Below are 13,984 nucleotides of genomic sequence, written 5' to 3' on the forward strand. Positions count from 1 at the left end.
ACTGGTTAATAATAAATGGGTTAGTTGTTTTCTGTTTGAGTAATACGACTTGATGAAGCCTTTTCCAACATTTCACACTACAAAATAATTAATAAAGGTGTGCATGATTTATGCTGATGTCGTATCAGGTCACTATTGGTATTGACCGATACTCAAAGCTGTGATACGTGTATTGTATCGGTAATCCTGTTGCAATAAGCAATTAATCGCATGATCAATTAAAATGAGCTATATGATTTCCATTTTGATGATTAATATTTTTTGAAGGGCAGTTTGGTTAGAGACTTCATAATATTTACGAATTTGTTTGTGTGTGGCTTTTATTTCCTTTTTATTTGTTTTTGGTTGTTTCATTCTGGACATTAAAAAAGTCTTCCAGTTGTAATGTGGGGGGTTCTGTACAACATTTTAGTGTTTTAGTCTGTGAGAAGGCAAAAATGCATTATTATATGAACCATAGTTAGAGCAATTATTCAGAAAATATCTCACAACGAATAAATAAAACACAAAGCAACATTAATTTACATCGACTATGTGCCACACCTGTCTGTTCTGAACCTTTGTAGAAGTAGTTCATTACATACATGTACAATCTTGTGTTTGCATTACTGCTAATGTGTTTTTGTTTATGCAATGACATTATTATCATATGATTCCTCAGTCAATATATTGACATTTTTCAGTTCTTATCTGTCTGTGTGGGCTTCAGTTTCTCATTTTTGTCATTTATGTTTCTCCCTACCTCTCTGCACTGTTACATGTTCGCTATTGTTCCACTTGGTGGTGTTGGTCTTCCAGTCATACACTTTTCTTTACGAACCTGTTGTACGTGGGTCATATAAAATTATATTGAAGGTCATGGAAAAGTCTTAGATTTGTTTTTTCTACCAGTGGGAACCCTTGTTTGAGCTGAGGCAAGGGTTGTAGCAGAGACGAGGCATAACTTCACTCCTTCATGTCACCATCAGCATCAGCATAAAAAACCCCCCAACAAAGTGTGAGACGGCTCCGTATGCGCTGATGTCAGTTTCGTCGCAGGACGTGGCGGTTCTCTGACAACAGCACGAGTTCTGGATCATACGAGGCGCTCGTGAAATGGAAGAGGGATAAAAGTTTGCTGCAGGCTGAGCTGAGGAAGTTCTATGCTGGTGCTGCTAACGATCCAACTTTTTTTTTCTTTTTTAGATTAATTTTGAAGGGGCAGTATTATGTATTTTCCAGGGACATAGTGCCATTTTAGAGCACAGTCAGTTAACTTTGTTGCCTTCAGTTGTTTAAAAAATGTCATATGTATCAAATTTAACTTAAAACAAATTAATTTAATGCCTTTAAATTGGGCCTCTGTCTCTTTAAGAAGCTCCTGCTCTTTCTGAAACTCCGCCTTCAGGAAGTCATCACAACATAGCTCCTCTGTTTACCCTTTTACAAAGTTTTTACCAGCGTTTTACTGAGAAGCAGCTCCTATGATGAGCTCAGCAGATGTGCAGTTCCTTCAGGTGTTTGCTAATTGCTGCTGGCTAGTCGGAAGGAGCTGAGTGGGACTGCTCTGTGAGGCATAAGCTTGGAAACTGCACCTTGAAGGAGGAGCTGCACCTTAAAGGCAGAGCTAGCTCCTTCCAGGTGTTTTGCACACCTGAATGGTTGCCATGGAGATTAAAGGATTTCTCAAACATGCATGAACGAATCAAAGCAACACTCCAGATGTGTTTTGATGAGGGAATAACGTTATAACTTGACTTAAAGCTCAAAAAAAGTTTATTTTACAAAACACTGCCCCTTTAAGATGGGTTACCAAAGTAATACAATTTCAAATAACTCCGCTGTCTAATACACACCAGTCGACACGACTCTGAAGTGCAGCTGCAGCTCTTGATGCCTAATAAACCCTAATTTAACTGCATTTTCACTTTTTCCTTTAATGAAGGCAAGCTGCTGTTTACTGCCTCATTGTTTTGTTTTTGCTAAAAAAAAAAAAAAAAAAAAAACTTTCACATTCGGGCTTCCAGCTTTCAAATTGTTGCTTCATCAAATGCATAAACTAGAACAGAGAACAAAGCTCTAAAAATACTCAACCCCCCCTCCCCCCCCTCCAAAGAAACAATGGCAATCCCCAGTAGGTAATATATTCGCATTCCTTCGCTTGGCTCTAAATTGCTCCGTCTTTGTTTCACTTATTGTCTCTACAAAGTGACACCGACTTATTTGCTCCCGCAGAGGCAGCTACAGATTCCCGCGTGCTTTCTCCCCTCTGCACTGGGAGCTGCTGTATAATTTATGCTCATAATGAACGGCTTTTAGCATATTCTATATCTTAACACCACTTGTTTTTCTTCTTCTGCTCTCTGTCATTAAACTTGCATGGCCAAGGCTTTCTAATTGGCGCTGGAAAACTTAGACACGTACTGTATTTGTGGATGCCCCCGCTCCCCTGACTCGGAGTCCCCGAGCTTGTTAAAAGATGAGAGGAGACGGACTCGTCTTGTCTGTGTGTGTGTACACTGGACATTTTAAGCTCCCTTTCTCCGCATCCAAAATGAACATTTCAGCCACGGAGGGAAGCGGCGAGGGATGGTCGGATGGAGTCTGTGTTTTAAATCACAATATAGTGGCCTGCACTGATGTGTCTTGATTTTAGTTTTCATATTGATGTCACGACCACAAACTTCAGTGTATTTTACGGGGTTTTTAAGTGGTAAACTGGCACAAAGTGTGTAGCTTTGATGCAGAGGGAAAAGGATATATGGTTTTCAACTTTAAAAAAAAAAAAAAGTATGTATGCGGCCTTAATGAGTCAGGGTTTTTTTTTTTTTTCCCATAACCAACTTTTGCTGAAGTCAGAGCTGTAAACTTTTTGGGGTACTTCTCTACCAGCTTTCTGCCACTATAGACTAAAATTCTTTCTCTTTCTTCTTTGCAAAATAACCCAGGATGAGATTGGATAGAGAGCATCTATTCTCATCTGGGCTTTGAATCAGGGTTGTAATAGTTTTGGGCTTCTTGTGATAGTTTAGTTTTATTTTCAAGTCACTTTTTATTTATCTAATGCAGCTAGTTTTAGAGTTTAGTGTATTGGCTAGTTTTTATTAACTATAATAACGTTGCTTGGACTAGACCATTTAAACATCTGAATATGTTATGATCTAAACCATTCAATTGAAGCTTGGACTTTTGGTAAGGGTTGTGGTTTTGCTGGCAGGTGAACCTCAGCCTTCATCAAGTTTGTTTAGTAGTAGACATGTTGCATTCAGGTTGATGAGTAAACTTCAGTTGCATGGATGCTTTAGGAAGGAACTCCAAGCAGAAATTGGAGGCAAAGTTTCAGAACTACATTCATTACAAAGTAATGAAGACTCAAATAATCTCAATTGATTACAGATTTCTTGGCTTTCATGTGACAAAGAATTAATACTCTCTCATATTTTGTCTCATTACATTCAAGAATTTCTATTCATTATAATATGACCAACAGAAAGTAGTGCATGATTGTAAAGTGGAAGGAAAATTTGACTTTGTTTTTATTTTTTTACACATAAAAAATGTTTTTAAAATTAACCCATTAAGTGAATTTTGAATTCTGTTATTCAGTTATAATGAATTCAGTATTCAGACAATTCAGTTATTGTCATCATAAAATACTGTTGTGTGTTTTGATTAATTGATCAATTGATTGATGGTAATTTTGATTGATGATCATTTATTTCAGACAGACATTTCACCAACAATATACATTTCAGCATTTTCTGACAAAATGCAGATAGATAAAAGATAAATTCTTATTTTTGCAAGGCGCCTGTATACTGGCAGCTGCTCTGCATGGGAAATAGTCCAACACTGACACCTTGCAGAGTATTGATGGAATGTATGTAATGACTCGAAGGTGTCGCCTCAAGGTTGTCTGATGGGGGAATTTACATGCAAATTGCTCCTGGCCTGGATCTTTGTCCTTCTTTAGTTTGTTTAACAGAATTGTCCATCACAGTCTCGCAGGCACACACACCCACGCCCACCCACACACACACACACACCCACACACGCACACACACCCACCCACGCACACACACACACGCACACGCACACACCCACACACACACGTAGAATGTCTTTCTATCTTCACAGGGACTTTGCATTGACTTCTATTCATTTTTAATTCTTTTCTTTAACCTAAGAAAGAAGGTTGACTGTTTCCCTATATCTAAACATCACAGGTGCATGGCTAAATCTAACCTACACTCAAATCATATCTTATCTTATAACTCATAACCCAAAAGCAGCACTTCTTGTTGTGGGACTTGGGCTTTGGGCTCATTCTTTAACCTTAAAAAGTATCTCATTAGATAGTTAAAATAACTTAATTGGTTAGATATTTGCAAAGTTCCTGTCAGATATCTCTCCCAATTTTTGTTGTAAGAATAGTAGCACACAAATTTCACATGTAAGTCAAGAAACTGCCCTTTTGTAGAATGAAAACTTTTGCAAAGGTGTTCTAATTTGCACTTCAATAATGAGGGTCGGGAAGCTTTTGTGCAGAGAAAGATATTCTTCTTTCCCCATCGGATATCATCCTATAGAGTTTCTGGAGGCTGTTCTTCAGTCTAACATAGGGCTAACTTAGTTTTAATAAGCTTTTTTAGCTGGAACAATATGTCACCTAAAATATGTGTAGCTTCATCATCTATCACTAAATGGCAACCTGACTCAGCATATATGGCTAAAAAAGGTAATCTCAGGATCTCTGCTAAGGCAAGAGTTTACAGAAATGGTACCGGTAAGCTAATGCTGGCTTGTTTCCTCTCTGTGATGAGAGGAAACTAGTTGATCATTCGGATCAGAACATGTTGGTGTTGGACAAAACTTATTATCAGAGCTGTTTTTCTGTGTCACAAATGAGCCACTTTGCGAGTCTTAGCCACTAATAAATAGATTTATGATGCATTCAGGTGTTTATAAGAGGGAGAGCTGAGCAACCACAGCAGACAAGACCTGCTCTGAATTACTGCTCTTTCACTGTGTATGTCAATGAAAGATCTTTTGGACTTTTGGAGGTTTGTTACAGCAAATACACAAATGACCATGTTCGATAAAATTCCACAACTTTATATGTCAAATTTCAGACATTTCTAGTCAATTCTCACCTTAGCTTTGTCCTAAAGTAAAAAAAAAAGATGTTCTATTGCATCAGGTTTGAACTTTGGTCCATAAATCCAATCAGTCCCGAGGCGGTTGGATGTTATACCATAAAAGGTCCTGAGGAGGCAACAAAAACCAGTATTCATACACACACCTGCACACACAAAAGTGAGTAACCAATAACAGGCTGATAGAAAGCTGCTTCCAGTAGCCAGTAGCTGTTAAACTCAAGGTGGGAGAAGTGAAAACAAGTTCAGCGCCAAACTGCACAGCTGAAAGAGAGAAAAAAGTTTTGAAAAAAGACAGCGAACAGCAGCGGGAGGAGAACCAAAGCTGAGCCTTGAGCGAAAGGAGAGACGGAGGAAGCTTATTCCCAACTGATCTGTCAGTCACAAGAAAGGCTTTATATTTAGACGGTGTGATTTTATTATTTGTGAAACTCCAGTGGGAATCCTGTCCCTTTCCCCCTCACTGCTGTGGAACTTGTGTAATGAAACACATTTATCATCCACAGCACGACAAAACGCGCAGATAAATCTGTCTGTTTTGCTGGAAATAATTGCCAAATCCCCGTCTCCTCTCTGCTGCGACCCGTCTCACCTCACGTAAAAGTTTAATAATTCTACCCCGCAGTCTGAAATTAACTTGATCTTATCTGTCAGGAGTCTTTTGTTGGTATTGATTTGAGATATTAAGCACGTCAGTTTGCATACAAAAGGTGCCGTTTGACAGCTTTATTGCCTCTTTTGCTCATTAGGCTGCACCCCCTAAACCTCGATGGCTGTCAGCAGTTTACAGAAGCTGTCCTCTGTTTGATTCCACACTTATTAATCATCCAGTCTGTCACTTTGTTGCATCTCCAGGTAGATTAACTTTCCTTGTCTGCATTGTTTCTATTGTCTGAAGATCTGGAGGAGTCACACCAACAGACTCCCCTTTGCGGTTAAGATAAATCCTCCAACTTGACAAAAGACGCCTCCCTATCTTTTGACAAGCAAGCTATCAGGCATTTTCTGATGCATTTGCATTCTGAGACCCCCCCCACCCATACACCTACCATCCCCCTACTCAGAACCCAACTTCCAAATTAATCTTTCTGCTTCTGTCTCTTTATCCTGCACATCCCGCATGGAAGCTGGCAGACTCCCCTGACGTTTGTTTACCGAACCATCAATCAGACCCCTTGTCACTGATGCCTCTCAAGAGCCAATCCTGCAAACAACTCGTCAACGCAGCTTGGCACATTATTACTGCGGCCTCCACTGATCTGCAGGCAGCTGGATGGCATGAAGGGGGAGGCACTGAAGGGAAGCATTTTCACTGGAACTCCTTTTTGTTTTCCAAACTGGGTGCTTGAGTCCTACTTACATCTCTTTGTATTCGTCAGTGTACACAGGTAGGGTGAAAGAAGGAAACTTGCTGCCTGCATTCTGAAAAAGCATCTTTAACATGGTATCACAGAAATTGTTGTTGTAAAACATTCACTCCAAAACCCATGACTCTGAAATCCAGCAAGATTTCTTTCACTGACGTCAGCACTGCTTAGGTAGTGCGTACGACAAAAGCTGAAGTGAATTCCCAGTTGGAACGGAAGGAACTGATCACTTTTTCTATCTATTATGGGCTCAGACTAGCATCAAACTTTGGTAACAGCTTTGCTGCAAGATTATCTTGTAGCAAAGGCTCAAAAATATGCATTCTACAATGTTTTGTTGTAAACAGCCATTAGATAATTGTACCATTGGGAAACCCTGCAAAGAGGAAGTCAGTTGAGTTAAGTCCAAGACTTCCAACTTTCTCTGTGACCAATATAGTTTAGTATCCACCTAATCGTGATAAAGCACAAGTGGATATGGCGATATCCTGCGCAACTATTAGTGTGCAAAAGGCTTTGGTGGCAGTGGATGAGACCAGAAAGTGTCAATGTAAGCACTAGACTTAAAATCACCGTAAGTCTTGTTAAAACAGTAGTGGCAGATTGTCCAATTCTCCTAATCATGTAAGCTAAAGTTTTGGGACTTGCTCACACAAACATACTAGTTTTGAGTCAAGATCTAAAATGCGGGTCAAGTTCCTTAAGTGATTAAGTGTTTGTACAGGATCTCAGTTTGTATTGACAGAGAAGACGGTGACGGGTATGGGGACCCGTCTTTGCTTTTTGAAGATGACATGGTTCTGTTAGTGTCTCCAGACCAAGGCCTCCAGCGTGCATTGGAGCAGTTTGTAGCTGAAAGTGAAGCAAGGTGGATAAGAGTCAGTTCCTGGAAGGTTGAGACCATTGATCTGGCCTGGAAATAAATGGACTGCTCCCTCTGCGTTAAGGGTTATAGTCTCTGCCTCAAGCGGAGGAGTTAAAGTATCACAAATGATGGTAGGATGGAACCGGAGTCGAACAGACGGCTTGGGGCTGCGTCTGAAGTAATGCAAGTGTTGCTCAAGTGTCTGTTGTGGTGGAGAAAGAACTGAGCCAAAAAGCAAAGCTCTTGATTTATTGGTCCATCCAATGTCTGGCCCTCACCTGAGAGGATATGGATCATGACAGAAAGAATGAAATCTCGGATACAAGTGGCTGAAATGGACTTCCTCTGAATGGTGGCCAGACTCAAACCTAGAGATGGGATTGAGCTGGAAGCCCCTCTTTACAGGATAAAAAGGAGTCATTTAATGTGGTTTGGGTGCCTATCTCACTGGGAGAAGACATTTGGAAAAACCAGAACTCACTAGGGGGATTTTAGATGTTGCCTAACCTGGTAAAGAGTCGGCACTCCTCAGAATCCTCAGTGTTGCCAGTAAAAGGCTACAATGAGCACAACTGGATGTAAATAGTCAGAAACTTGGAATGAGTTCCTATTTTAAAAGATTTTTCTAGTCATTAGAATGTGTGTGAAACCTCATGAAGGTGTGTGACTGAAATAATTCAAGTCTAACAGTTTGTAGAAGTTTAGTCTTGTGGTTTGTGGGACAGCTCCATCCTTCTTCTTCCTACCTGTTCCAGTTATCGGTGTGTTTTTCTTTCTTTGCAGGCTCAGAGTTGTGCCACAGCGTTGTTTAAGAAGTTCAGACTAGTGACATTGTGTCGTAGCCTCACTTACATCTACGTCCTACTTACAAGATTCTCCACAACTTGTCTCTTACCTTTCTGTTGTGTTTATTCCAACTCACAGAAAACATCCCAATGAACCATTTGAAGTCTGTGGCAGAGATGTGATAAAATGTGAAAACAATCGGCGGTGTGGTTACTTTAACAAGGTACTGTTGGTCTTACATGTATGGTCTTCGGCTTGACTGAAAGAGACAGTCACCAACCCCATCGACTTGTGGGGAAAAGTTCAGGGACTCACATCCACTTTGACGTCCTAAACTTGTTTGGATTTGTTTTTTTTGTTTGTTTTTTTTCCTGTTTCCAGTTAAATGAAATGTTGAGACCATATAGTAACAGGAAAAAAGGAGAAATGATTTAGATCTGTCTGAATAGATTAGATCCTAATATCTGATCATTTCTACCTGCTGGGTCATTATGTCCGTGCACAAACATGTTAATTACTCTTCTGTGAAAGTGTTGATTATCTAGTTTCGTACAGCTACATCAGTCCAATGAAGAGTCCCTCTTACATTTTACTAATACATCTGTTTCGTTCATAAAAGCTCCAGGAGTCTAATTACTTACCTGTGTGAATAGTTTTCACATTCAGATGGACCAGTGTTGTTTCATTCAATCAAACATACTGAAGTCTTCTCTTGCCGATGCTTGTGCCTAAAATGATTATTTTCTTGATCAAGTGTAGCCTTGAGTGGTGAAAAGGTTTTCTGTCGACCAAACCGATCTCTTAGGGGAGCTGGAAAACATTTCTGAGTTGCATGACTGTGCATCAAAATGAGTCATTTTCAAACCACAATTTATTTTTGATTTCAGCTGTGCCGGATAACACGGCATGTACACAGAAATAATACACTAATTAAGGGTGCAGAATGTGTGGAAAATTACATTTTCTACATTTAGCTTGCAGAGGATGATGCCGAGTCTTTTTGTTGTTGTTGCTGTTGTTGTGTGTGTTTGAGCTGTAAGAGGCTTCTGTCTTAGACTAAAAATTAAAACAAAGAGTGGGTCTGCAGCTCCTTCCCTCTGCTCATCCTGTCTCTGCTGGTTCACTGCCAGGTGCAGATCTGCAGGTTTGCCAAACCAAAGGCCCGACCTGCTGTTCCAAGAAGATGGAGGAGCGGTATCAGGTAGCTGCACGCAGCAACATGGAGTCGGGGCTGCAGGTTGTCAGCGCTCATCTCAAACGCCTCATCATTCAGAACGCTGCTATCTTCCAAGGTAAGCAGAAGATGCCACTGCGGCCGTACCCGCCTGAAACGGACGTTGCATGAGTTCAAATCTGTGCAGTGTTCACTTTTCTCGCCGTGCTGCCTTTCTGGCGTCGGGGACTCGCTTCTCTGGGGAGTCGCACGTTAAAGTTGAAGCACAATCAGAAAGAGGCTAGACATTCAGCGGCTGTTCAACTAAATGTTAGAATGGCAGACACATGCGGTTTGAGTGACTTTAGATGTAGTTCTGTCGGCCCCCCCAGACGTGTTTCTCCTGAAAGTGACAGCCTCCTGGGACTTGGCACGCTGCAGAGTGTTTTTCACAGAGAGAGAGAGAGGGAGAGAAAGAGCCCTGGAACCATTGGATCAGAGTGGCCACCAGATACTGGTGTCTGTCGTTAAAGCTAACAGATGTATGTGAAATGACAACGGACTGATGTGAAAAATGTGCTACTTCAGAGATGCTGATGCTGTTGGAGCTCTGCAGGCTGAGAGCAAAAACGCTGAAGGCAAAGGAGGCAGTGACTGCTGTAAGAAGGAACAATGAGGAGACAGGAGGCTGGAAGCAGCACATTGTGACTCTGATATATGGCTTAACAGTTAATGTATAAGTATACTGAAAATACAACTAAGTTTAAATATACACCTCTGGAAAAAACGAAGAGCCCACTGCACTAAAAGCTCATGGTTATTCCACCAAATATTGATTCCTGAACTCTTCCTGAGTTAAAACATTAATATTGTTGTTTCTAAATGAATATGAACTTGTTTTCTTTGCATTATTTGAGGTCCGAAAGCGCTGCATGTTTTTCGTTATTTTGACCATTTCTCATTTTCTGCAAATATACAGTATATAAACCTCTTGCTTGGAATTTTGGAGACATGTGGACAGTAGTTCATAGAATAAAAGAGCAATGTTCATTGTACTCCAACATAAATAGTAAAATTAGAGAAACTGATCATTTTAAGTGGGCTCTTTATTTTTTCCAGAGCTGTATTTCAGAATAAAATTCTAGATCGGGTATCACAGCAATGAATCTGATTTATAAGGGCAGATCTATTGAGGCAAAATCTATGTTTTGTGCTCTAAGCAACGTCATGTTTTATTACTTATATTTAAAATTCCTAATTGCACTTTCTGATCCATTTGAAAGGTTTGATGCAGTTATTGTTCTTTTATTAGTTTTACTTTAGCCATGCCTGGTTATAATCTTTTTTTTTTTTCTTTTTTTTTTTTTACCCCTCCAGGGGAACTTTTGTGGGCTCTAGTGTCCCTTATATGACAGTAGGCTGACAGGAAACGGGGAAGGAGAGGGGAGAAGACATGCGGCAAATGTCGTCGGGTCCGGGAGTCGAACCCGCGACGGCCGCGTCGAGGACTCAAGGCCTCCAAATACGGGTCGCGCTAACCACTACGCCACCACGGCACGCCCTACCTGGTTATAATCTTAATGTTTATCAGAATTACTTTTATTATGTTCCACTTCAATTTCTTGAATGTCTGAATACATCACATTATATTCTACGTGTATTTGATGGACTGCAGACAAAGATGAGCTGAACATCAAACAGAGTTTATCTGGACGCATCAGAGAGATGCCATATAATCTCAGATCCAGTGCTGATAATGACCAACAGCAACGCTGGTGAACTGATAACGTTGGGTTGGAAGTTCATAATGAAGCTAATGCCTCTCAAGGGCTGAAGATTTTCATTTATTTTCTGTTCAGTAAATAAGGATTTATTTTTTGGGCACTAACCGAAACAAGAAAACAAGTTCAGATCAAATGCACTTCTTTTGCATTAAAATTTTAAATCCTTTAGTGAAAGTGAGAAATACACTCTAGTTGATTAGTCATGGATTGTAGCACTTAAACTATGTTTGTTCTGTTGCTTTTGTGTTAATTGCATATTTCTTTGGGTAATATCCTAAACAAAACAACAACAAAAACAAACTGACAGGTTTTTAATATATCTCAAAGCGTTTGAGGTTTTGATAATCTTGCTTTTGTCTGTTTTCGTATATTTACTGTCCAGATACTTGTTAGCAATATCTGCAGCAGACACTGACCATTTCCTGCAGACTTATTGCACGATTGTATCTTAAAATGACAAATGACAAAGATCCTCAGTGTTAGCTAACAGTTAGCTTTATTAGCTAGCTAGCAACATGTTGCTTCATTTGCTTCTTGCAGCATAATTCACTCAGGTCCTTTTAACTCTGTTACGGTTCACCATCATCCTTCCTGAAATAATGATTATCACATAAATTGTAAGCTTCAAACCTTAGCAGTTAGCATTCTTGTATTATAAGATATTGTTATAGTTTTTTAAGTTTGAAGTGGTTGCTTGCTAGTTTTCAAAAAGCAGAAATGATTCGGTGTGTTTTGACACCAGGTGTAGCCCCTGAGACCTTAAAACCTCTTTGTAAAATTGAGGTTTTGGGATTTTTGCCCCGGTTGTTGAAGGTAGCTAATATGTAGCCTTCTTGTTTACATACTTTTAATTCGATTTCTCTGTATCATAAAAGTTATTATTACTCCCTAGTTTCAAACTTGCCTCAGCTGTGTAGCTCCAGCGCCGTAAGACGTAAGATTTACACAGCGATTCCCTGCCGTTATGCTAGCAACTGTTGTCATCAGATTTCACTTTTGCATTCGCTATTGAGCTTTTGATGCCACTTGACACAGACCCTTTTAATCTGCCAAAGCAGCGCTGTTTATTGTCTCGGGGATTTCCTCTTGAAGCGGGATGTGCTCGCTGGGCCAACCTCTTCAACCGTGCCCACTTGTGGGCTGTGAAAAGCAGCACCATCCTGACACGCCAATTAAAACTTGAGGTTTAATGGGGACCGTGGGGTTTGCTCGACTTGGTTGTTACGCCCTAACTATGTTACAGACTGCCGCTGTGGTTTGGCTTCACTTTCCAAGAAGGGGCTCAATACTAATTGCTTTAGCATAGCGTTTGATAGAACTCCCCAAACAGCCTCTGGACTGAAATCCTTTTAACATCCTGGTCTTATCTGTTTCCCTCTGCCTCATTTTCATCCTCGCTTTTCTTCTCCGTCTCTCGTTCTGTGACCCTGTCCTGTCTCTCCCAATCTGCTCAACTTTTCTTTCTCCCCCTTCCTGTCTCTTCCTCCTGTGTTCGCGGTGCTGTTGGGAATTATTGAGTGCATGCCTTGTTTGTAATCGTCTCTGTTGCTCTCCGTCTCTTTTCTTCATCGCTGACTCCTGCCAGAGATCAAAGGCCTTCCCCTCTGTACCCCTTTATCTCCCATCTCTGTATGCTCTCGCCATCCCCGCATCCCCCCATCTCTCTCCCACTGACTCCATGTGCTCCTCTTTCCCAAGCGCTACAACACACCAGAGGTTTTCACCCTTTTGAAGTCAACTTCTCCAAACAGCTGCAAAGTAATGGCTGTCTTTAAAGCATTTAGATGACTGGCAGCCTTAATGTTAGGCTTCTTTGTGATCGATACCTAGAAATACAGTAGGTATTATGTTGGGAATTTCTAATGACGCGTGGCCCCTTGTGGACATCTTAAGTGCCATTTGACCATCTAATGAGCGCAAGCTGATCTCTTAGTATCAGCAATACGCAACGTAATGGATGGACTTCAGCGTCCTTTCTGACATGACAGATGAAAAGATTTCATTTTAATTCACATAAGTGAGATCATCAAGCCGATTTCCCAAATGCATATTGCTTTTCCTGCATGCTGTTGGTTGATAGTGGCTATTCAGGAGTCCATTTTGTCCATTTTGCATCGACAAACTTCCACAATCCATTGACTTTTAGTTGCACTTCAGACTAACTTTTAGTTTTTTTTTCTCAATAGTCGATAAAACTGAGATTACATGAACCTTAATACCAGTCTGGAATAGCAACAGTGTCTTTTAAGTGATAGTTATGTTCTGCAGTAACTTAATAGTCTGTCTGCCATGCAACTACACACTATTATTGTGGTGAAAATCCACTATGAATGAACTGGTTGGGAAACAGAATGGATCATTTCAAATTTACAGTAACTATTATCGCATTATTTATCATTGATTGTAATTTTATTTTATTGGCATAAGAATTTTGATTTACTTTCACTGTTTTTCTTTGTTTATTCCACCAAAGGTACAATAAATATTTATGAATTAAAAAATATGACCAAATGCAATCATTGCACTGCCAGAAATAAGTTGGTTGTTCTGTTTTTTTTGCTTTTTTAAGGGAAGTATTCATGTTTGTAAGGCTCTAACTGCAAAGAAGTGCACTCATATCTATACAATCTATTGCTGAATGTTTTTTATCATCACTTTTAGCATCGCCACAATAAATGCAGGTAACACACCTGAAGAGTTTTGACACAGTTGAAAGAGCAACGTTAAAAAGTCTCAAATCACTCTGGAAGTGTCAGATTCTTAACTATTAACCACTAATGGGAGAATCACAGATTTCAGGAATGTCAATTTTCTTAACTTTAAAAAGGCAGCAAGCCTCTCAGATTGAGCTGATGGACATAACGAGACTCGGTTTTGTTAATTCAGACAGAAAA

The 13,984-nt window shown here is 40.1% G+C and overlaps 1 protein-coding gene across 1 annotated transcript in view; it reads left to right on the forward strand.

Annotated features, from left to right (window-relative positions):
* The window catches only part of gpc3 (glypican 3), a 171,429-nt gene that overhangs the window by 6,580 nt on the left and 150,865 nt on the right, over positions 1-13,984 (forward strand). Inside the window, exon 2 of the mRNA XM_032554987.1 lies at positions 9,284-9,445. Within this exon, the coding sequence (XP_032410878.1) occupies positions 9,284-9,445 (162 nt within the window). The remainder of the gene's footprint in view (positions 1-9,283; positions 9,446-13,984) is intronic.

Source organism: Xiphophorus hellerii, chromosome 23, assembly GCF_003331165.1.
Source record: "Xiphophorus hellerii strain 12219 chromosome 23, Xiphophorus_hellerii-4.1, whole genome shotgun sequence".
NCBI lineage: Eukaryota > Metazoa > Chordata > Actinopteri > Cyprinodontiformes > Poeciliidae > Xiphophorus > Xiphophorus hellerii.